This window comes from Monodon monoceros, unplaced genomic scaffold (genome assembly GCF_005190385.1).
Source record: "Monodon monoceros isolate NGI ecotype Baffin Bay Population unplaced genomic scaffold, NGI_Narwhal_1 Super_Scaffold_2, whole genome shotgun sequence".
NCBI lineage: Eukaryota > Metazoa > Chordata > Mammalia > Artiodactyla > Monodontidae > Monodon > Monodon monoceros.
In genome coordinates this window covers 80,720,925-80,745,470 of record NW_021703776.1, presented here as the reverse complement: position 1 = coordinate 80,745,470, position 24,546 = coordinate 80,720,925, and the positions used below count along the sequence as shown (strand labels likewise).

At 42.3% G+C, this 24,546-nt stretch overlaps 1 protein-coding gene across 2 annotated transcripts in view; it reads left to right on the top strand.

The window, feature by feature from the left end:
* GRM8 (glutamate metabotropic receptor 8) overlaps positions 1-24,546 on the top strand; it is a 755,282-nt gene that overhangs the window by 3,003 nt on the left and 727,733 nt on the right. For both annotated transcript variants that reach the window (XM_029233599.1, XM_029233597.1), the window contains one exon: positions 6,584-7,406. In XM_029233599.1, the coding sequence (XP_029089432.1) occupies positions 6,897-7,406 (510 nt within the window). In that variant the 5' untranslated portion in view covers positions 6,584-6,896. Of the gene's footprint in view, positions 1-6,583; positions 7,407-24,546 lie in introns of those variants that run through there.

Below are 24,546 nucleotides of genomic sequence, written 5' to 3'. Positions count from 1 at the left end.
CTTCCTTCCTTCCTTCCTTCCTTCCTTCCTTCCTTCCTTCCTTCCTTCCTTCCCTCCCTCAGAGAGTTCTTTGGTTTGATTTTTATTTCTACTTGGTACTTGGACAACTTGTGATGAACTCACCCACTGACTGAGGACCTTGAGCATGATGCATTTTTCTCCCAGGACCTGCCTTCTGAGTGGTGGGCATTGCTGTGGGATGGATTTGAGAGGCTCCTGACTTATGATAACTCCCGGCTTTGGTTTGTTACAGTGCCAGTCTTAACCACTATTAGAGACATTTCTTTGGTAAAGAAATTATGGATCTCCTGGAAATGGTCTTATAAATGCAGCTGTTCCAGTTGGGGGATGACAGTAATGCATCTTCAGGTTGTGATACCTGTTGATGAATTTACTCACTCCCTGGGGAGGGCCACAGTAACAGGAAGCCGGGTCTTAAGGTTGTGACCTGTAGGACACATCAGCCCTGAGGGAGGGGGCAGATCCAGGTCTGGGGGAGGAGGGAGCAGGTGCGCAGAAGTGGGAAGATGTAGGAGAGGCTGAAGAGGAGTATGTGCAAATTATTGAGCACATACTTTTCCAGGCAAGGGTATCCCTGCAGATGGAAATCTTCTGGCTGTTTACTGGCTAACTTTTCTAGTGGTAATGAGCCGTAGTGGTAGAAGCTCTGCATCTTGTCCTGCATACAACTTAGGAAGGCATCCTATTGTCCTCTTCTCACTACAGAAGAATATCTTGTCACCACTTTCTTCAGAACAGCCCTTTGGGTGCTCCAAGTGTCCATGAACTTCAGCTCTCCAGCCAGATGTTGATTGCCATTGACTTTTCCTCTTGCGTCCTTCCTTCCAGTTTTCCCTTTGATTTCTTGGACGCATGACTTGTTAAGGTCTGACCAGCGCTGTGTACGACGGGAAAGTGTTTTTTAGGGTCTTCTAAGCACAGTACACCAGTAAAATACTTGAATTGTGCGACGGATTTTTAAAAAAATAAATTTATGTATTTTTTATTTATTTGTTTTTGGCTGAGTTGGGTCTTCGTTGCTGCGCGCTGGCTTTCTCTAGTTGTGGCGAGTGGGGGCTACTCATCATTGCGGTGCTTGGGCTTCTCATTGCGGTGGCTTCTCTTGTTGCGGAGCACGGGCTCTAGGTGTGCGGGCTTCAGTAGTTGTGGCACATGGGCTCAGTAGTTGTGGCTCTCGGGCTCTAGAACGCAGGCTCAGTAGTTGTGGTGCATGGGCTTAGTCGCTCCACAGCATGTGGGATCTTCCCAGACCAGGGACTGAGCCCGTGTCCCCTGCATTGGCAGGCGGATTCTTAACCACTGCACCACTAGGGAAGTCCCAGCGGGACTGATTGTTAAACGATAGTTTCCCTGTACATTCTTATAGCACTTGCCAGTTTATAAAGTACTTTGACATATATCATTTCATTTCGCAACCTTAGGAGGTGGCCAGAAATCATTCCTCAGTTTAGAAACAAAGAAACTGATCCCAGGTTAAGTGACTTGCCCAGTGCCATGGGGTGAGTACTGGGGGGTAATTCTCAGAACCTAGGATGCCACACTCACAGTCCACATCATCAGATCAGGGTCAGCTTGACATTCTTCATGGTCTGCTGCACCCAAGGGGTGTGGGGTAAGGGAAAGAACATATCACAGTCCTGCATTTGAGTTCCGGCCCAAGATTTTAGAAACATTCATATAATCTTTCTGTTTTTAGGTTCCTTATATACCAAATGGGGGCTGTGATACCAACCTCATTGGTGTATCTTGTAATGCAAATGAGGTAACGTGCTCCAGGCACGCTGTAGCATTCAGTAAATGTTTGTTTCAGCCCCTTTCCCTCTTCTTATATGATACACACTATAAAAGTCGCTTCTCATTACTTTAAATGTGGTCTTTTTATGCAATAGCTGTGTTATTGAAAAAAATGGTGCAAATTGAATTCTAAATCAAATTGCATTTTTTTTGCCTCTTTTTTTAAAAAAAAATCTCAGATTGCATTTTAAATGCACAGGGGGATTTAGCTATTTAAAGGAAACCTGTGGTGAATTCTTTTGTAATGCAAATAATCACCTTCTAATTTATCTGTTTAGTAAATTGAGCTTCTCATGTATCACATTTTCTTAATATGGGGCCTGCTTGTAGAGAAGAGCTTTTACAACCCTCTCTCACTGATGGGGAAAAGCCACTCAGCTTGCAAACGAAATCAGTTATTGTGTTCAGTTGGCAAAGCCTTGCTCTGGTGTTTTGAGCATAATCTCATATTCCCTTATCATTAAATAATAGAACCTCAGAACAAGAAACTGGAAGACACCTTAGAGATTATATGGTCCATCTCACTCATTTCACAGATGAGGAAATGGAGGCACACAGAGGTGAAGTGACATGCTCAGTGTCACCAGCCAGCGACTGTCAGACAAGGATCCAATTCCAGGCCTCTGTTGCCAGGGGAGTCTCTGTCTAGCCCATCCTCATTCTGTCCCCATCAAGATTCCAGGGCTGTGCATACCTGTGGTGGCATAGGAGATGATAAACAAATATGATGCATTTTCTAAAACAACCAAAAAGAGCTGCAAATGTGGGCTGTTTCAAGAAAAACTGCCGGATTTGCAATTTTGTGAATTGATGACGATATTCAGCTTAACCTATTTGTTAAAGAGCTGAATGGAATACAGCAGAGGGAGGCTGTTTGGCCTTTTTCTGAGAAAACGATTACAGTTCTTGGCTATTGCTATTCCTGTAAGGATTTTACCACACCGTGTCTTAAAAGCACTTGCCAGGTTGCTGGAGGAAGACCTGGTGACAGACCCAGATAGATCCCACATGGCTTGGTGGGTTTGTTCTCACTGGTGTCAGGCTGTCTGGGAAACCGGATTTGAAGCAGAGGGGTTTGGACAAACTACATTTGATATTCTCAACTCGTTGAAACATTCAGAAATCACCCTGCCCTGGAAATGCCCCCAGATTGTCCCCTCCTAATTAGTTCATTATTTTTCTTACAGAGCTAACGCTCAAAGATATGCACATTTCTGAAAGATTTCAGTGGAGGGGCAGGGCCTTCCCCCTTGCTTGTGCTGTCCCAGTCTCTGCAGAGACTGGGGGCTTTCTCAAAGGGCAGGACCCACCTGGAGGTCCTGAGGACTTTGACCTTGGTGCCATTTACTAGCTGAGGGCTTTGGGCCATACTCAACCTCTTTGAGCCTTTTTTTCTCATTTACAAGACCTAATGATTGGTGTATGAAAATTCAGTGAGATACTCTGTTAGGTGCTTGAGACTTTGGTTCAGAGAAGGTACCTAGAAGGTAAAAAAGCAGCAGAATTCAGGGCCCTGGTCCTTGAGGAGCTGTCCATATTCCTGGCCTTTCAGGAAATAGCTAGAGCCTGTGAGGGAGCCACAGACTCATGTCCCAGCTGGGGGGGGCCTGCTCCCCAGCAGACCCGGGCCACGGAGGTGGGTAATGGAAGTGCTAATGATCTACAAGGTACCCATTTACCGCGTACTTAGGACCAGCTGGGAGGGAATGAATGAACAGGAAGGGCTGCGCACGAGCATTTAATGGTTAAGCCTCCTGGAAGCCCTCCGCCTGAGGGCTCAGAAATAGTGGAAGGTGTCTTCTCCCCTCAGAGGTCGCTTTCAGGAGTGTGGACCTCACGCCTCCTTGAAGAAGTCCATCATCTCAGGTGAGGTTTCTATCAAAGCCCAGAGGAAGGTCCGTTTGAGAGAAAAACTGATTTTAAATCAAGCACAGAACATGAAGTAGAGCTGTCTGGCTCGATAGCACAAAAAGGTCATTTTGTTAAAATTCATTGACGTCCACTAGGATGAGTTCAGATTAACGCTCACAAGAATTGCCCCAGAGCAAGATTAGGCCCTGCAAGATTATGCGATGCCACCAGATTCATGTAGTTTTCTACAAACTTTCAAATATACGTTTCCTTAGAATTTTGAAGGGAAACTAAGCCTTCTGGTCATCAAGAGTCTGATTTTTATGACAACGTATCCAATCTTGAAATAACTGCTCTATTTCAACATTTTGTAAGTAGCTCTGATTTTACTTTCAAAGTGACAAAAATTTTCAGTAACAATCTCATCAACTGGGCAAATATGGAAAAAGTTGCTGTGCTTTAGTGGAAAATGAGTTGCAGACTAGATTAGCAACGATCGCTCCTGTTCACCGAGCACTTACCCTGTGCCAGCTACTGCGCTTTCCTCCGTGTGTGCCTTGTGGCAGGTTCTGGCACCCCTTTACAGACAAGAAAACCGAGCTTCAGAGTGGTTATGTGCCTTTAATTCTGTGTTGCAAAGGAGGAGATTTAAGCAAAAATCCAAGTAAACTGCCCAGTAAATCCCAACCAAAATGGCACCTCTTGTTTTCCATTTAAGTGCATTCATCCACTAAACAAAACTAACTCCTGTCTCTCTGTTATTTACTCCCCAATCTTTCCCTAACTTGAAGCTCTAAACAGACCTATGAGATGCTAAAGAGACTAAAAATTATTGCAGACATGAATACCTTTAAAAGAAACTCAATTTTACTACCTCCAGGGCTGTACAACAAGTGGAACTAGGTTAATGCCACATGAGTAGCATAGGTAAGGATGATTTGTAATTAGCAGATAGACTGAGTTTATGGTCGTCTATAATTGAAAACCATTTATTCTCTGAAGTGTTTTAAGTACTTGGGAGGTGGCTTGAAGAACGGCATGTCCCCTTCCTTTTCCCCTTCATCACTTCTCCTTCGAGTATCCGTTCATTCTGTGCTCTGCCAGAAAGGATACGCTCAGGGTCAGCCCAGCCCTGTGGACTTGGTCACAAGCCCTGAATTAGTCATCAGAGTTAAATGAGATTTTACTGTCTTCTAACTGGTCCTCCTCGTGAAACTGTAAAGCACAATCCTCCTTCTCTTAATGGGTGGTTGGTGTAATCCGTGGTCCATCACTTAGATGGTTTCATACAGAAAGTCAAGTTAGCTTTGTGTTTCCTTTTGTGGAATGCCTGAGGTCAGACTGTTGCCAAATCACAGATTTTCTGAGGGAGAAGCAGTTGCTAAGAGAATCACGTGTGACGGAATATTAGTCAAGTCGTGAGAAAAATCAGAAAAGGACGAAGTATTTCGAGGCCGAATATGGGAAATCCAGGGCTTAGCATGTGCCAGGAGGCAGGAGATGCTTGTCACAGGCAGATGAGAACTGTCCCCGCAGACTGGGCCATGGACTGTATTTCTGAGTGTGCTCCAGGTGTATACAGCAAGCCCCCTTTCCTCATCTAAAAGTGAAAAAAGTGCAGCTTTCTCTGAAGGCTTTTGGATATATGTTCACTTGGCCTCTAGAGAGGCACCATCCTTTCCTTTGGGTTGGGGAGGAACGAAAATTTTATGAACTGGAAATTGAACACGTGAGTGGAAAGCACAACCAGATGTTGGTTGGCTAAGGTAGAGGAGAGCTGTCCAAATTTCAGGTTTCAAACCCATACGTATAAATAGGTGAGCAATGAACATTAGATTAACTCTCCTACCGAAATATGCTGGTGCTGTTTATTCTCTTAACTGCATGTGCGTTTCAAACATCAGATTCCCTTATGTGAAGTCAGTTCTTGTTTTCAGTTAAACCTCCACAGAAGTCCTTGGCAAGAATCTCATGGCATTCTTTAACAGTGAAGGTCCTAGAATAAAATTTTCCTATAGATTTGCTTGTAGATGTTTTCACTCTAGGTTATTTCTAGTCTTGATGAAATAACTGTTTTCCCCACTGAGTCTGACAAAATTAAGAAGCTCTTCAGTAGACCTCTAGCTCTGATTTTCTCTAGTGATTCTAGGATCAAGAAACGTTTGCTTCAGAACTGTAATCATACCCATTGCTTCCACTCCGACAAATTAATAGGAAACTCTGACAATGGTAATAGGAGTATTTTCACACATAACCTACCCTATGTGTTTAATTTTCAAGTCATTTTTTTGTTATCAGAGAACAATAAGATAATGTACACAAAATAGCCGACATTCTATGTTTAATCTTTTCACAAGCTCTAAAACTTATACATTTTGGGCTCCTTGGGTGGATTCCTTTCTCTTTTTTTTTTTGTGATTGAATAATCACTTTTTCCCATTGGGAAATCTGAGGCACCAAAAATGTCATTAACAAATGACTGGCTTGTTGAATACATCACAGAAAATAGCCTTTCATTCTGATTTTGCGGACGAAATTTAAATGCTAAATTCAGACAGCTGTAAAAAGTAAAAACAGATTTGAAAAGAACTCATGCCATCAATCTCAGGATTTTTACCTTCACAGAAATTGGATTTATTGAAATGAAATGGTACATAAAAATGCTTTCTGATTTGGGAGAATCAACCTAGTTTCTGATACGTTTCTGTTTCCCTTGCTCCACAAGTGTCATCAATCTCTCTGTTTAGCTGCAGTGCAGCCAGGTGTTCAGAATCATAAGGGGACAAAAAGAATTAGTTTCTTACTGAATAGGGAAAATTAAACAATAAAAAAGAGGTCAGTGCAAACAGGTCTTAAATTATGAAAAATGTAGACCCTTTGAACTGAACCCTTTCTTTTTTTGCTTCCAGCCTCCCAGGAATAATTCTGCTACACGGCTGACTTCAAGGATGTGAATTGGTGACCTCATCCCAGCATCAGAACCTCAGGTGTTGCTCTAGTTTTTGCATCATTCCAGGCAAGTTGACTTTATATGGAAATAAAATTGAACCTTGGGGTCTGATGGAAATTCACTGTGACATTCAAATCAAGAACACCTGCTGAAACCCACAGAGCCTTTTCCCCATGGGCCCTGATGGTAGCCTCCAGAAGGTACAGCCTCAGGTGGTTCCCCTTCTTCGGTGGCAAGAATAAACTTTGGGTCTTGGATTGCAACACCACCTGTGGAGAAAATGGTATTCGAGGGAAAGCGATCAGCCTCTTGTCCTTGTTTTTTCCTCCTGACCGCCAAGTTCTACTGGATCCTCACGATGATGCAAAGAACTCACAGCCAAGAGTATGCCCATTCCATACGAGTGGACGGGGACATCATTTTGGGAGGTCTCTTTCCTGTCCACGCAAAGGGAGAGAGAGGGGTGCCTTGTGGGGAGCTGAAGAAGGAAAAAGGGATCCACAGATTGGAGGCCATGCTTTATGCAATTGACCAGATTAATAAGGACCCTGATCTCCTCTCCAATGTCACCCTGGGTGTCCGGATCCTTGACACCTGCTCCAGGGACACCTACGCTTTGGAGCAGTCACTAACGTTCGTGCAGGCTTTGATAGAGAAAGATGCGTCTGACGTGAAGTGTGCTAATGGAGATCCACCCATTTTCACCAAGCCCGACAAGATTTCTGGCGTCATAGGTGCTGCTGCGAGCTCCGTGTCCATCATGGTGGCTAACATTTTAAGACTTTTTAAGGTAGGTAAAGGCACTAGGCAACTCTGACCATTGTGGAAAGACAATAAATTGTCCTGACTCCAACTGCAGGTTTAAGAGGAAAGCGAATGTGGTGAAGATGCTCGTAGACCCTCTCAGGGCCACAGTTTCCTCACAGAGAGGGGTTTGTGTCTAGGTTTCTACAAGTGTTGATTTAGTTCCATTTTTAAAAAGAATGAATTGGATTAATTTTGATCTTTTTTTTCTGAACAAACAGAAAGGTGATAATTTCTATGACATGTCGGGTCCTCAGTGTCTTGGGATATGCTGTTTATTGAGGCTTATTTTAAAGCAAAGCAAGTGTTTTTCGAGGGTCTGATGAACTCTTAGCTCATTTATCAGATCAAACATTTCTATGGTATTTGAGATTTAAGATAATTTACTTGGTGAAATTTCTTTAACGTGGGATGCTGTGTTATGACAAAAGTTCCTGTGTGGAGAAATAGTATTTATTACTAATGGGTAGATGGGAGTGACACTCTGGGCTAGAAGATGGCCATAAAGTTGTCAGGTTTGTTATAGCTACAGTAGAGCAGAACCTCATTAATTCAGACTGCTCTGATGCAGACTTAGAATAATTATATGTAATTCTTGTTGAATTAAAAGTTCAGATTTAGCAGGATAATTCGAGACTTTTTGGTTTAGGTTGGATGATCTATTATCTATAGATTACATTTTGAATAAAATTGGCAAAATAAAACAACACATGGAACAATATTTTGAAAGCAGAAAGTCCCATAAACATAAAGTTATTGTAATTCATCTTTCATTAACTTTCTCATTTTATTTATTAACATCCGTTATGTAGTCCTTTGTAATAGACATAATTTTAAAAATTGAAAATACTTTTCACTCTGATTTTTTACTCAGTGGGACATGACTTTTCCAGCTTACTCTGAATTAATGAGTCTTCGTTTAATATTGTGAGAAGCTGTTTCTGTGCATATTAGATTTAAAAATATTAAAAGAATATGGAGAAGTTGGACAGATGACAGATACAGTGACGACAATGAACAAAGCGATGGAAAACTGACTTCAGAAAATAGAAGGGTTCGAATCAAAAGCTTTCCGCTCTGGAAGCTGTCTTGGGGGACCATCTAGCCTGGTTCATGTCTGTAACATCCCCCCAGCTTCTGTTTGAATTCCCTAAGTTTGGAGGAGAGAATGGTAAGAGGCCCCTTAGTGACTATTTTCAGGTGGATGAAATTTTCTCAGGTGAGGATGCTGCTGAGCAGAAGCTCTCTGTGTCTAAGGAGTGCTGAGGAGTGGCACACAGGCGTCAGGGAATGCCTGAGGTATCTGAGCCAGACGTTAGGAAGAGCCCCTTGGCAAGGAGGAGGACACAAGATTAAAATAGGCAGCCAAGGGTGCTCTAATTGTCCATCTCTGGAAACATTCAAGGGAGACTGGAAAGTTGTTAGTGATTTCTCTTGCGCTAATTGACCCCTTGCCTGGAGGCAAGATTCAGAACCAGAAGCTCCAGGTTTACCCCAACATCCTGGGATCTTGGATTTCTCCCAGCATCCTGATTCTGAGCCGCATGGCATTTTCGGCTCTGGGGTGATGTCCAGCTCCAGCCAGTTTCCCAGTTCTCTTCTCCTCTCTGACTTGATCTCCCTCCCCCGATGCTCCAAAGCATCTCTTTTCTGTTCTTAACTCATCAACACCCACTTTTAGGGAAGGGGAAACTTTCGTGAGGCTCATCTCCCTCCTGTTACTCTCCCCTTATAAACTAATTCTGGTTCCAATCAATCCCATCGTAATTCCCGTGAATCCTGTCTCTTTCCTGGAGTCTGGTGCCAAAAGTGGGCAAGGATTTGAGGAGTGGGATGGAGGCGATAATTGCTCAGTTGAGGTTTTCAAAACTTGTTTACATTAATTTTGCTGAAGAATCAGCTTATCTGTAAAATGGAGATGTTAACACTGTGTTAGGTTGTTGGATGATTTAATGAGATAATGCAGGTGAAGGATTCCACCAGGACCTGACCGTGTCCTTCGTCTGCTTGGGCTGCCAAAGGGGACATCGGGCCAACTGAAGGGTAGGTTTTGTTTTTATGCATTCTAGACCTGGCTTCTCTTTGCTTTGTTCTTCTCTCACTGACTGGCCAATTCTTGGGTAACTCTGGAGGGACCTTATTGATCACGTGGGAGAATTACAACACCATCGACTCTGGGCAGAGTCCAGTGCTATAGGTGAATTCTCGAGACTGTGGTCTGCACATGAAGGGGCTGCCACCCTTTACCAAAGCACAGGGACTGGGTGACTTTTAGCCAGGGGGAGATAGATGTTGATTACGGTAGATGTCATGACTAAGACCGGTATGCTGGCCCGGAATGAGCATTGAATATACGGAAGCAGATATGTTTATTAACCAAATAAGCGGGGCTTGAAAAATCTGTCTTTTACAAGTAAGTGAGAAGATGTAAGTGGTCAGCCCATCTTCCAGCTGAACCTGGAACCACATGACTGTGAATTGATAATTACAACTTAATTGTTCTTGTGCTACTTTAGTTTACTTTGACGATTCATATGAGACCTCCAGCCAGCACTCCACACTGATATTAATTATGAAATGGTGATGGTCACTCTTGGAATAGAAAATGTTTCACTTTATGTGTGAATATATATTCTGTTTAAACACATATGCTAGGACTGACATGAAATATTAGAATAGTTATCAAAGGAGTGATTAGCAAATTAATGCTTTGGGGATTCGCTTACAGTTCCATTTTGAAAGATAATAATTTGATTAAACAAATGCTATGACCTGAATAAAATTAAACATTTAGGACAGTTTTATGGCGCTTGGGCCCCTCCAGGACAGCATATGACCCATAGTATCTAAAACGATGCCTGGGTATCAGTATAGTGCCACTTATTCCTGGATTAATGGAGTCACAGAAGGTCGAGCATCTTGGTTTGGAAAAACACAATTAACCTTGACCATGAGGGATGTAAACAAGGTCTTGATTAATGAATTTACTTATTGTCCTGCTCAACAATAAGCATTAATTGGGGTTTTTAGAATGTAGCTGGAATCTGTTTAAAATTGTATAGAAAATATTTGGGCTGAAATCAGAAGTAATCTCCGAAGGTCCCAGTTCTCTTTTTCTGGACAGTCCCGGTAAAGCCATGTGTTATCTGCCTGGGCTACATTGTGAAGGAGACAAAGTCCCCCAGGCATGCCCATCTTCCTCTTCCTTCAGTCTGGCCCTCCTGTGGCAGCCTCTCCTGGCCTCGTATCCCTCTCCATTCTCCTAATCGAAGCCTCGTTTCAGGAGAGGAGCTATGCACGTGTTATCAGTCATCTGCATATAACATGTCTGTGTTTAAGTCAGAGGAGGATTCTGTTTTCCGTGGGATCGCTAATTGCGGTGCAATGAAATGATTTGTCTTTGTCAAGGGGATTCAGGCATTGGGGGGAGGTTCATTTAGCCCCCCAGATCCTGCACCTTGTGGGGTGAGGGGCAACTCCTCTGCTGTGGTGTATAGCTGGTCCTGCTTTTCTCCAGAGGGAAGGAATGTTGCCCTGTCTTTGTTTCTCTTCCTATCAAAGCTCAGGGGCAAATGGTAAAATCAGCTCTTTAACTTCAGCGGAGAATTGGGCAGGGGGTGGAGCCAGACTTCATTGGGGGGGGGGGGGGGGGGCGGAAGCTGGCCTGTGGCCTCGCCCCTTGGGGCACTGAATGCCATACTAAACCAGTGATTGTCAACCCTGAGTGTGGGCGGGGCTTACACCCTCTCTCCTCATGCCCTGGGGGGCGGGTGTGTAGGCTATCAAAACTACCTCAGAGGCTTTTCCTGTGACGACACAGTGAGTGAGTGTGTGTCTCCCAACCCCCTCCCTAGAACCATTTTTACTGATTGAAGTGTCTCATTTGTCAGGTGTGTTGGGAGTGAAAACAAGTTTGAGTCACAGAAAAGACTTCAATGATCTGAACTTTTCAGAAGCACTACACGCAGCCTTGACACACACGCACGTACACACACACGTGTCATATATGGGTTAACATGGCGGCAGAGTGGTCACCTAGGTGACTGTTTAATCCCTATACCAAGTTAATGGTTTTAGATAACAGTAGGATCGATTAGGATAATGTGACCCATAACTGCAGAGTAGCAAACCCAGAGAACCCAGAGCTGCTCCAACCGACATGAGGGTTAATATGCCATTTCAGTGGCGCCTGTGTTGCAGAGAGACCAAAGAAAAGAGGGGTCCAGCTCTCAGATGGAGACTGCTTAGTTTGAAAAGAATTAAAAAAGAATGAGAGGGCCTTTTGGAAATGTTGACTGGGAAGCCCATAATTTAAATTTGTTTTATAAAGCAGTTTCGAGGAATTTGCATATGTTTTATAAAGAGCTCGGATTTTTTTTTCCCCTTTCTAGAACATTTCCACCCCTCTCTTTTAAATTAGAGCAAATCTGTTCCTCAAAACACTAATCGTATGTCTTACTTTGAGCAAAGATTGAACATTATAAGTTAAAAATAGCACATTGATAGTAGGAGGTAACACATATTGATGTCCACATAGATGCATTGGGGTTAGAAAAGGACAGTGTCATATATAATTTCTCATGTTTTTCTGGTGAACTTTACCTAGAGAATTAATTTTCAACTCTTGAAGGATGGGGGTTAGATAGTCTGTAGTGTATACTTCCCAAAGCAATCAAATAAAAATCCACGTGTGGATTATTCTATAATTATCTAGAATTACTTCTAGATAATTTCTCACCATGTGGAAGTGTCCTGGTTTTAAGTGGCTAAAACTGACCTTCGTGTTAAGTAAATGAAGTACAGTGGAGCATCCCATTACCCTGGATGTGCTCGCCTATCCTGCTATGTTTACAAAGATAGATTTTCTTCCAAGAGACTCTACTAGTTGCAGTAACCACTCCCATAAAGCCAAGCATTTTGCGAGTTATTTATTGCATACAATGGGCTTTCTTAACTGTAAACTCTGAACAGGTATATCTGCCGTATTCAGGCTCATCTAGTTAGATGCGCAGAAAAATGAGCCCAATCAATAAACTCAGCAAGAGGTAACATTTCGTGTTTAATCTTATTTGATGGCAAACAGATAAGGGAAAATTGAAAGATAGATTCCTTTAGTCAATGCTTTGCTCCTGTAGCAAGCTCTAATTTAATTTTGTAAAGAGCCTATTCACCTCGGATGAGAGACGATGGATGTTCTCTCTTAGTGGCCTTAAGTTGGGGTAGAGGGGGAAATGGGCATGGCCCATGGTCACTGACACAACTCGAAGCCATAGAGACACGTAAATATGCAGACGTGGTCATGCCACTCCTCTTCTTAAAGTTCTAGTGGCTGCTTTTTCTCCCAAGATAAAGGTCTACCTCCGCTTCGGGAAGTCTTTTCTTACTTCTCTCCACTACATTAAGTTTCTTTGTTACATGTAACAAAGCTCCACGAGGGCAGGATGATATCCATGATAACCATGAGGGCATATATATCTTGTTTGTTGCTGTTATTTCTAGCACCTAGTATGGGCCTATCTGGGAACCTAATAAATGTTTGCTGAATAAATGAATGAATGAACCATATCTCTCTACCCCTTCCACTTCCTCCACCTCCCTCACCCCAATCCCAGATATTGGAAATAGTAGGTGTTGGGTAGATAGAACAGAAGTGGGATTTTGTATATTTTACTTTTGTACTCATTGACAAAAAGGAACAGAAGGAAGGAGAAGGGGAGAAAGGACAGGTGGTATATTTTGGGAGTTCCTATATTTTCATGTGCTGCCTCATTTTCCTACCAATTCACATTTCCTCTAAACAGATTTTTAAAATTAAAAATTAAATAAGTAAAAGACACGAGCACATTCTCATTTTGAAAAGTCTAAGCAATGAATAAGTAAATAGTGTAAAATGGAAAGAGACCACATCCAAACACATATCTCTTCGTGAAGTCACATACACACACAGAATTTTATTAATAGATATGTCTTATGGCTTTCTTTTTCATATAGCAATATGCCTGGGAGAGATTTCCATGTTGGCTAATATAGATTCACCTCAGTAATTCTCAACCCTAGCTGCCTGTTAGCATCACCTGGATAGGTTTTAAAAAAGCCCAGACCCTACCCAAGACCAATGAAACTGGGGTGGAGCCCTGGCATTGGTATATTTTAAATGATCATTAGATGATTCTGTTATTTGTCCAGGGCTGAGAACTGTAAAACTTTAGCTGCTTGGTTTTTAATTATATGAAGAGAGCATCATTTATTTAATAAATCCCTTACTGATAGGTTACTTGACTTTAATTTCTTAAGGTCATTTATCATTTGAAAAAAAAGTGAAAACAATGCTAGAGGCATTCCAGGCACTATTAGCTCTAGAGTGAATTTTGGTCTCATAGAGCCCCTTCTTGGACCAACAAAGGGGCTGAATTAATGAATTACCAAAAACACCTCGCTATAAGCAGACTCACATGATACAGGCCCACCTCACAGGTGGTGGCTCTTTATGACATGCAGTAACTTAGAAGCAGTGTAGTGGTCAGGTGCTCAGACCATTAAAGGAGCATCCTGACTTGTTGGGTGGAGCAGATTTTAAACTTGGTGAACTTAAGTATTTCTAACTTTCCCTTTTCCTAGCCTCGAAAGGTCTGACATCCTACAGTGAATACTGAAGACCTCTTAAGACGCTACGTAGTGATTAATGCCTATCTTTTGAGTGTTTTAAATAATAAGTTTGTTTTAACTAGCGGCTATGAGTGAGGAGAGGGAAGAGGGGAGAGGCAATAAAGGGGGAGGGGAAAAAAGGGTTATTATGGGATTATATGAAATCGTGTGTGTGAAACTTTTGAAAGTCGTAAAGCACTATAGAATTTAAAGAATCTTTGATCCAATTTAAATAAATAAAAAAATAAAAACGAGGTTGTTTTGAAAGTAGTGAGGAGTCTTTCCAAGAGAATGGCTTGTGACAGTGCTATACACTTTTTTTTTTTTTTACGGTACGCGGGCGTCTCGCTGTTGTGGCCTCTCCCATTGCGGAGCATAGGCTCCGGACGCGCAGGCTCCGGACGCGCAGGCTCAGCGGCCGTGGCTCACGGGCCCAGCCGCTCCACGGCACGTGGGCTGTTCCCGGACCGGGGCACGAACCCGTGTCCCCTGCATCGGCAGGCGGACTCTCAACCACTGTGCCATCAGAGAAGCCCAAGACTTGATTTTTTTTAAAGAGAAGTTTTAGCTTACAGCACAATTGAAGATGGCAGTGGTTTTATTTGGTTTCAGGACTGGTTTCTTCCCAGACTCTTCAGAAGATAACTTTTTACAACCAACAGCTGTACTTTCTGCGGGAAGACTTAGCATCCGAGGGCTGCCCCTGGCTCCTGCCCAGTAGCTGTCAAACTCTAGCATGCATCCAAATCACCCAGAGGCTTTGTGAAGCATGGAAGCTGAGTCCCCCCCCCTCCATCCCCGCCGGCAGAGCTTCTGAGTCGGTAAGTCTGGGTTGGGGTCTGAGACCTGGCATTGCTAACGGTAACCAGGTGATGCTGATGCTGCCGTTTCTCAGACCACACTTTGAGAAACTCTGCTCCGTGCAAATCGTCCGCTGGCTGACTTAGCAAGTCAAAGTACGCAAGACAAAAATGAGGTTGAACAATGTTCTGTCTGGCAGCGGCCGTTTTTCTTTTGATCCATGCCTGGTTGAATTTCTGTTCTTATTGGTCATAATCACAACAGCTGCTGTATGGATCTATTTTTAACTGTGTGCTCTTTTGGAAGTTGTGTTCCTTATTAAATGATGTGTGGCTCAGGAGTGATGATCAGCAGAATGGTCACTTGAACAGGGTTCCTAAAGCAGGGTCACTCAGATGATCACTTTTCCTCATTTTTATTACCTGTGACAGTGGAGCAGACCGATTTAAGAAACCTGGCCTGTAAGCTACACATTGACAGGGGATTGAGAAGAGTAAGTGACGAAAGAGGCTGCGATTTGTCTCAGCTACCAGCAGTCTGTCTTCAGAAACCATGACAGCTACCTCCTGATTTCCATTATGCAATAAGATTGCAAATAACATTCCACAGCAGTCTTAATCAATAGAGGGTCACAAGAGGCCCTTTACCCACAGAGGGGGAAAAGGGCCTATTTACCCATTTAATTGGTAAAACACATTCTCTGGCAAAAGACAGAGACATCTCTTTCAGCTGTGATAGGGACTTTCCCTATCTCTAAGCACCGTTAATAACATAAAAATATACATGTAATCTTTATGTATTTTAAATACATAATGAGCACCAGGCTGGTGGGGTGGGAAGGGGTCCAGGTATAGCATTGTCCAAAGCCACCTTTATCTGTTTCCAGAACGAGGCCAATCTCTGCTGCTTTATTTCATTTGGCCCAGCAAGCTGATAGACATGTGTTTTCAATGTTGGCCATTTGTCTCCTTCCAAGACTCTCCCAGGCTCCCTCTGTGCTTGGGGAGGCTGGGTTCCTTGGTACAGTATAGCCCCGGATCTACTGGTTAGGCCCACCTTCGAAGTCATGAAGTGCCACCCTGGGCTCCCTTGGGATGTGAGGATGGTGATGTATTCTTGCTCCAGCTCACCCTTGCTTCCCTTTACATGAATCAAGAGTGAATTCTAACTTTTATTAGTGTTTGTGCTATTTCTTACATTTTAACTTTAAGTATTTAACATTGTGACAATTCTATGTAGTAGAGTTCTCAAAGTGATTTGTCATCTCAGCTCTGAGACTGTTTGCATTTATATTGTTTAGAGAACAAATGGCATATCATTCCTATGCAGATTTGTTGTAGAGATATTTGTGTCCTATAGATATTTATCCTCAGGAGCTGTCTTTTCAAATTATAGATTATTGTAATACTTATCTAGTGGTGCTTGATACTCTTTGGAGTAAAACAGATTAATGTGAATTATATGAAATAGGTCAGGCTTTGTAGTCAGACTTCCTGGGTTCAAATTCTGATGTAACACTTATTAGCTATATTACCTTAAGTACACTAGTTAATCTCTCTAAATCTTAGCTTTCTTTTCTGTGTGTGTGTGTGTGTGTGTTTAAATTAAAAAAATTTTTATTGGAGTATAGTTGATTTACAATGTTGTGTTAGTTTCAGGTGTACAGCAAAGTGATCTAAACGTTAGCTTTCTTACATCTGAAGAGTAATGATAGTACCTCCTTCATAAGGTTTTAAATGAAGATAAGGTAAAGTGCATGAAGTCCTAAGTAGGATCCCTGATACATAGTTATGATGATGGTAGTGAGGAGGGAGATGTTGACGTCCACGTTAGTAGGATATTCATTTTGAGTTAGACCTCTACTTCAATACTCAAGCGTCTGTACTGATTTGCCTTATTTTGTGAACAATGGCAGGTTAGCATTAAAGGTGCTGTCACTGACCAAGAAACAATGCAATCAATAGGTCCAAATAGGCTCTGGCATGGAGCTAAGCCGTCTCGTTTGCTGAATAGTTCTTGGTATTGTTCTTTAAACTCAGTAAGTGTGAAAGCTCTTTTTTCCCCACCAAGACAAGCAGAATACGGTGAAGAAATACCAATATATTACCCACTTATTCTCGTTCTTTAACTTAACAGGTGAACTAGGTACTAGCCAATCCCCAGCAGGTGTTTGGGTTTATTCAGCATCCTGGAAGTATATGGTGTTTGACACTCCTGGGGATAACTAAGAAAGAAATAGAAGATTCAAAGCTTTTACATCGCTTAGAATCTCGTTGGGGAGAAATCACTAACACGTATACAATAGCAACGAACAGTATAAAACGATGTGATAAGGCTGTGATATGGTGCCAGGGTTTAGAAGAGAGGCCGACTTCACCTGAGGAAGCTGCAGCTATGAGTCGAGTTACCCATGGTAATGTGGGATCGGCCTGGGCCTAGAGGGATGGGTAGGAGTGTATAAACCAGAGGCCAGGCGAGGAGAAGGGCTCTTCCAGGTGTGGGGAATCCCAGAACCTTTGACCTGATACCTTCAGCTCCGTGAAGACGGAAGTAAGTGGAAACCTTATTTCTTCTGCTTAGCATCTCTCTGCTATGGCAGAACTTCAAAGGACCCCTTTAAGAGTCTTCTAGGAGGACTGAAAACGGGGAGGGTTGGAAGGTTATGTCCCCAGCTCCCACTGAATGCGAAAGTCGGGACCTCAGTTAAAATCCAAGCAAGTGGGTACTGAGCATCCAGAGGCCAGAAATCTAAGCCCTCTAGTTCAGGGTAGGAGTGGATACAGGAGGTGAATTGCTGTGCGATTCAAGCAAGGAGCTAGTGGACCCCAGAGAATTCCTACCCCCAGCCCCCATTTTTGCACTTTGGAAATCCACGTAGTTTAAGATCAAAAAAATTTCTTTTCATCTGCCACACGCCTATCTTGACTGTTTATACTGTTCTCATTAAGCATAGATACACAATTAATTGCTGAGAGAGAAATTAAATGCATTATCAGTGAATCGATTTTATTTGCCTCAATCCAATACGGAAAGCCACTGTTCTCGAGAGGGTCACAGCTTCTCCTTGCTGTCTTCTTGAGCCTTGAGGAAACTGGGAGTAATCATATCTGCACTTTCTCCGTTTCACAAAGCGGTAATAGATCTCAGTAAGGTAAAAAAATTTGGAGAATTTACAATATTCGAAGTTAAAGCATTTTGAGTGACTTGGAAATAGGTTCTGTATTGAAAATGGCATAACTGCTTATTTTTCTTCTTCATGCTGCGGTACTTTAACTTGTAATTTCTACTCTCGTTACCCCACCGATTTAAATGGGAGCTCGATGGGAGATGTTTTGTTGTCTTTGAAACCACTGGGTTGGAATTTTAAATCCTTGGATATTTTTTTCCCCTCTGCCTGAGGAGAAAAGATACCGGAAATTCCATTTTTTAATTTGGATTACCTCGTTTCATTTATATGCATACAGCTAAAGTACCTAGTGAGTTTTGCGTGTGTGTAACTTAATATTTACAGGTAACACCTTGCTGAAAGTAAAATAGATTAAGTGGAGAATATTTTCCCCACAGTATCCTTCTCTAACAAAAATAAGATAACCCAGCACCACTCCTTAAATGAATGCCCCATCTGTCACCTCCATGCTGATCTGAGCCAACACGGTCCTGAGAGCAGTGCCCGGCCGAGGGTCTGCATGTGAAGCAGGGTGAGTTTAAGCACATGCTGGGAGAATCAGGATTTTAAGCTTCAAACTTGTATTTACCCTTAAGTGTTTCTCTGAACTATGAGGAACTAAAATGAAAACCTGTCTTTTTGGACTGTAATTACAGTTAAATTTCAGCCTCTCCTGATCAGTGTTAGGCATAGAATGTGATAAGAAGAAATTTAGTTGTTAAATCAGTGATCTAAAATACTATAGTAGTCCAAGGTTAATGAATAAATATTATTTTAACATCTTATTTAAAACATTTCATGGTGTTTAATAGCATCAATATTTCATTCTAGTAAAGTGGTACAAGTTTAGGATTTGACGTGAAAGAAATGTAAAACCTATAAATAATGCTGATCACGTCTACATGATGAGAATTACCCTTAAAAAGCTATGCCCAGTTAGAAAACTGATCTTATGAAGGAAAAGTACACAGTTTTGCATTGTACTTTGTTTTATATAACTCAGTTAAACTCAGTAGAAGACTTAACACCATTTTAAGATATCGTATCCACTAATAAACATTTAAAAAATGTTTTAGGAAGCTTGGCACAGAATAATCTCTTTATTATTTTACAGTTGTTTTCCCTAGTTCCCCTAATACTTGGCTTTGTGGAACCTCAGGGATGGAAGGCATTTCTGAGATCGTCTATTAAAGCCTTTCACCCAAAGCAGAATCTCATCTATTAAGCTCCTTAACACTTAGTGATTCAGTGCTGCCTTTTGTCCCACTTAATTGTGTTAAACATACATCTCCACTCAATCCCCCTCTAGAGAATAATGCTCTTGAGGGCAGGAAACATGTCTTACTCATCTTTATGTCTCTGAGGGTACCTGGCATGGTCCTTGGCACAGAGAGGTACGAAAAGAATGCATCCTGACGATGCATTTAAACACTTGATGCTAATAATCTCACAAACTGGCCCACTCCATTTTGTAATGGCATTCTTTTTTTTTTTTTTCTCTCTTCTGACCTGAAATCTTCTTCCCCCTTGAGCAGTTTTAGGAATGGCTTTAATTCCATAAGGAATGTGGAAGCCCACCCAGTCATTTGGAGAGTGAGGCAATCCTGATGCTCAGGGTGGGAACAGAGGTCATGGTCAATCACTTCTACCCATTGGCCCTGCTCCTGTCTTCTGATGCGTCTCTTTTTTTATGGGACAGTTCTTCAAATGTTTGAAGGTCCTGGTTGTCCTGAGTCTTGAGTTCTCCAGGCTAAAAGTTTCTACTGTTTAATCTGCTCCTGACAGTAACAGCATAAGAGCTAACATTTACTGAGAGCTTCTTAAATGCCAGGCATTGTGCTAAACACTTAGCATGCCTGATCTTATTTGATCCCAGGTACAAATCCATCAGATAAGTATGGTTTTCAGATGAGGAAACGAGGCTTACCTAAGCTTCCTTAGATAACTTAGAAAGTAAGCGGCCAAGCCATAGTCAAACCTTGGTCTGACAGATGCAAAAGCTCATGCTTTCAACCACTGCTTTCCACAGTCTTTCATACAGTATGATTTCAAATCCTTTCTGTTATGCTTTCCTTTCCCCTGAATATACTCCTGCTGTTAGTTTAACCCTACTCTAAGTGAAATTCGTTTTTCCTTGCCATTCTAAAAGACTGCCTTTGAGCAGGGAAGTTAACATGGAGGGCTTCAACTCTCTAAGCCTCATACTCTCAGAGTGGAAGTGGCCAGGATGGCAGGTGGCCTGGCCCAGCACATCCTCAGTGGGCAGTGGCCTGGATATAAGAATGGAGTCTGACTGCCATGACCCCGTGTGCCTTTCCTGCCCCTGGGAAATGTTAGGAAACGTGTTCTCCTTCAGCACTGTGGATGGGAGCTTCCTACTGCACCAGATGTTTTTCGAGGAGGAGGCTGGATGGGAAGAATTTGTATTTTTACAGATGGCCAGAGCAGTTTATGTATCAGGAAGTTTTCCATGGAAGGACTAACACATCCAAAATTGTTCTTTGAAGTTAATGGCAGGATGTGGTGAAACTACTTGGACCTCAGGAAAACACAGAGACACTAAAACAAATACATGTGGTTTGTACCTACTCCTTTCTCAAACTAAAATATGACCCATGACAGCGTTTCCTCAACACACGGGATCAATTTCTAGATCAAATGGAGAGATGATACAATGAACATATTTGTGTTAAGGTTCCTTCCTTTAGTCCTCATTTCCACTGAGTCTAGTCTAGAATGGTCGGGTGGAGATGTTGGGACCAAAGTTTGTATGATATTATCAATGTCAGAAAAGCAGACGACTCATTTTCACACACATGAGGAGAGACCAGAGTTCTAATCCTATTTCGTGTACCTTGGCAGAGGAAGAGAGTTGGGTTTTTAAAGCCACTTTTGGGGGGTAGACTTGGTGAGCAGCCCCAGGTGTCCACCGGTTGTCCAGCTGCAGAGCCTCCCAGCTGCTGTGTGTTTGCTGTCATCCTACCACCCTCATTTTTCCTCTGTTAACCTGCCTTGTTGTTTCACCCCAAGACTTTTTTAACCCAAGCTAGAATGGATTTAGCCCTACAAACCTTTGCTTTGAAAACACTTTTGATCTTTTTAGAGTTCCTGTAGGTTTTCCTGTGAGATAAAAATAACTCTTTGTACCTTTTGTTTCCATGGTAATGGATTCCAGGACTGCTTTAGAGAACCACTAACTTCATGTGCCAGTGGGAAGTTGGAGCATGATGGTCTAATACAGTAAACACCAGCCCACCTGTGTGAGGAGAGAAATACCGTAGAACCACGGTCAAGAGATAATGTGACCATATATATTTTTACTGCAATCAGCGGAATTTGGAAAGTGACTCCCGCATTGCAGGCAAATGGCTTGGGAGCGTTAGCATGAAATTTAGTGTTCACTAATCAGCTCAAGGCGGAAAGAGCCAAATTAACTTGAGGCATTGATTTCAAATTTAACGGTATTTAAAAAGCCGTGAAACCCTGTTTCTGAATTTTCAGCAACCTTCCAGAATTTTCCAAGTTGCCAGGCCTGCTCTTGGGAAGTCAAAGGAGGATGTAGGTGTAGGAGAGCCTTCTTTGAGCTGTTTGCCTTTCGGTGAAAGGAAGATTGTATCCAGAAACTCAAGGGAATCTACCTGGTATTGTCTTCAAATACACCTTTTAGGAACCTGGGATCCAGACCAGAACTCAATAGAAAAATCTATTAGAGTTCGCTAAAGACAAGGCAAACATAAACAGCAGAGATTTTGGGGGGAAAAATAGAACTACTACTTTTATAAAAAGCCTTAGGTTTCTGAGTTTGTGGAAGGAGAAGGAATAATTAGATTTTTTTGGGTCAACTTCGACTCTGCCCCTACAACCCTGCTCTTTGTTATCTACCTCCTAAGGGAGAAAAGCAAGAGGAAAGAGAAAAGACAAAAGGAAGGAAAGACGAGGGGAGAGGAGAAAGGAAGATTGGAGGTGTGTGCCAAGCTGATTGTGCTTATTTGGAAGGAGAGAATGAATCAGAGCCCCCTTTTTTTTTTCCTAATGTGGATTTTAATATTTAAAATTACCGGTGCCATCATTGAGAATATTAAGATACTTTTATGTTGAACTGATTAAAATTACATTTGCAATAATGAATGACATGAAATGTACAAATATCATCCCCAGGATATTTGTACATTTTTCTTTTTTTAAAGCTTAAAAATCATGAACAACTGTAATGGAAGGTTTTCAGAAGCATTCTTCTAAGAGACACAGGGCTGGCAGGTCCTATGAAATGGTTTACCGTAACACTGGGGGCTCCCCACCTGCCTGGAAGGATTCAGGATTCCTGCCTCTAATACAATTAAAGGGAGGTTGAACTACACTGGAACTCAGGATTCATTTTCTTTTTAGTATTTCTAAGACTGAAGTAAGTCTTTATATCTGGTAGGGAGAGTTTACCAAGGCTGTCTGATTCTGAACTCAGCTCATTTCTTTAAGCATTTGGGGCGTGGCTCCACATGACACACACTTGTTTCTTTCCTCTCTCCAAGCTGCATCCAACCTTCATCAAAGCCACCTGAATTAATTTTTTCCAGCAGTATAGGTTGTAGAGTGGGGCTTTTGGCTTTTGTAACTGGCATGTAAATATACCATACTCCCCCTGCAGGGGGCCTCCACTGTGCTGAAGGTTAGCGGAGACCCAACCCCAGGCAAGGAGCCCCTTTGGGTGTGCTGGCAGGTCAGCCTGATGGCTTTGACAAGAGCCTTCCATGATTGTCAGTACGAACATCCCCAACCCACTGTAATTCCTGAGGCAAAGCTCTGTGGAATTGCCTGGAGAGTTCCTCCCCTTGGCCCTGCCCCAAAGGTACACCCCTGAGCAGCAGGGAGACTGCTGTCCCCCATGAAAAGGGCCTAGTTAGCTCGGGAGTAACCCTGGCATAGGAGGTGGAGGTGCCTCTACCCACCCCCACTCCCTCCTCCTCAGTCTCTCCTTTGCCCTCTTCCTGCTTCCCTGTGGGCTGCTTGAACATTTTATAGAATTCCATTTTGATTTATCGGTTGTGTGGTTTTTTTAAAAAATTAATTTATTTTTGTTTTCGGCTGCGTTGGGTCTTCATTGCGGCACTCGGGCTTTCTCTAGTTGCGCCGAGTGGGGGCTACTCTTTGTTGTGGTGCACGGGCTTCTCATTGAAGTGGCTTCTCTTGTTGCGGAGCATGGGCTCTGGGCTTACAGGCTTCAGTAGTTGTGGCACATGGGCTCAGTAGCTGTGGCTTGCAGACTCTAGAGCGCAGGCTCAGTAGTTGTGGTGCATGGGCTTAGTTGCTCCACGGCATGTGGGATCTTCCTGGAGCAGGGCTCGAACCCATGTCCCCTGCATTGGTTTAGAGTGTATCTCTTTATGTAGCTTTTTTTATTGGTTGTTCTGTGTATTACATTTATATACAGATGATTTATCACAGTCTCCTAGTGCTGACATTTTACCAGTTCCACCGAAATGTAGAAACTTACCTCCCTTTCCCCTCCTCCTTTTATGATTGTTTTAAATATTTCCTCTGCATACCTTGAAAACCACAAATAGTGCTATGATTTTTGCTTTAATCATAAACTAAATTTAGAAAACAAAAGAGCAGTCAAGTCTGTTGTATTTTACTCATGTTTTTGCTCTGTCTGTTCTTTCTTCCTTCCTGGTATCCCAAGACTCTTTCTTTTATCTTTTCCTTTCTGTTTAGAGAGCTTCCTTTAGCCATTCTTTCAGGGTAGGTCTGCTGGCAATGGATTGTCTTAGTTTTCCTTCTTCTGAGAGTGTCATCTCTGAAGAATATTTTCTCTGGATATAGAGTCCTGGGTTGACAGTTTTTATCTTTTAGCACTTGAAAAATGTTGGACCACTTCCTCCTGGCCTCCTTGATTTCTTATTACAAGTCCTGTATTATTCAAATTGCTTTTCCCTTATAGTTAATGCATCATTTCTCTCTGGCTACATTTTTTTTGTCTTTGTTTTTAGTTTTCAGAAGTGTGACCGTGATGTGTCTTGATATGAATTTCTTTGGTTTGCCCTGTTTGGTGTTCACTGAAATTCTTGAATTTGTCTTTTGCCGAGTTTGGGAAGTTTTCAGCCGTTATTTCTTCAAATACTTTTTTGGGCCCACCCTCTTTACCCTCTCCTGGGAGCCAGAAGACCTATATTTTAGATCTTTCATTATAATCCCACAGGTCTCTGAGGCTCTGCTCATTTTTTTCAGTCTACTTTCTGTTTAACTTCTATCCTCAAATTTATGGATTCTTTCCTCTATCTGCTCCATTTTGCTGTTGAGCCCATCTCAACGGCAAAATGGAGTGAGAGCTTTTTTATTTTTTTAGTTTCAGTTATGGTATATTTTAGTTCCAAAATTTCCATTTGGTTCTTCTTTCTATTTTCCCTTTGCTGAGAATTCCTACTTCTTTGTCATATCGTTCCAATTTTTCATTTGTTTCAAGAAAGTAATTGCTCATTGAAGCTACAGCACTCTGGCTGCGAGCAGGAGGGGTGCTTGG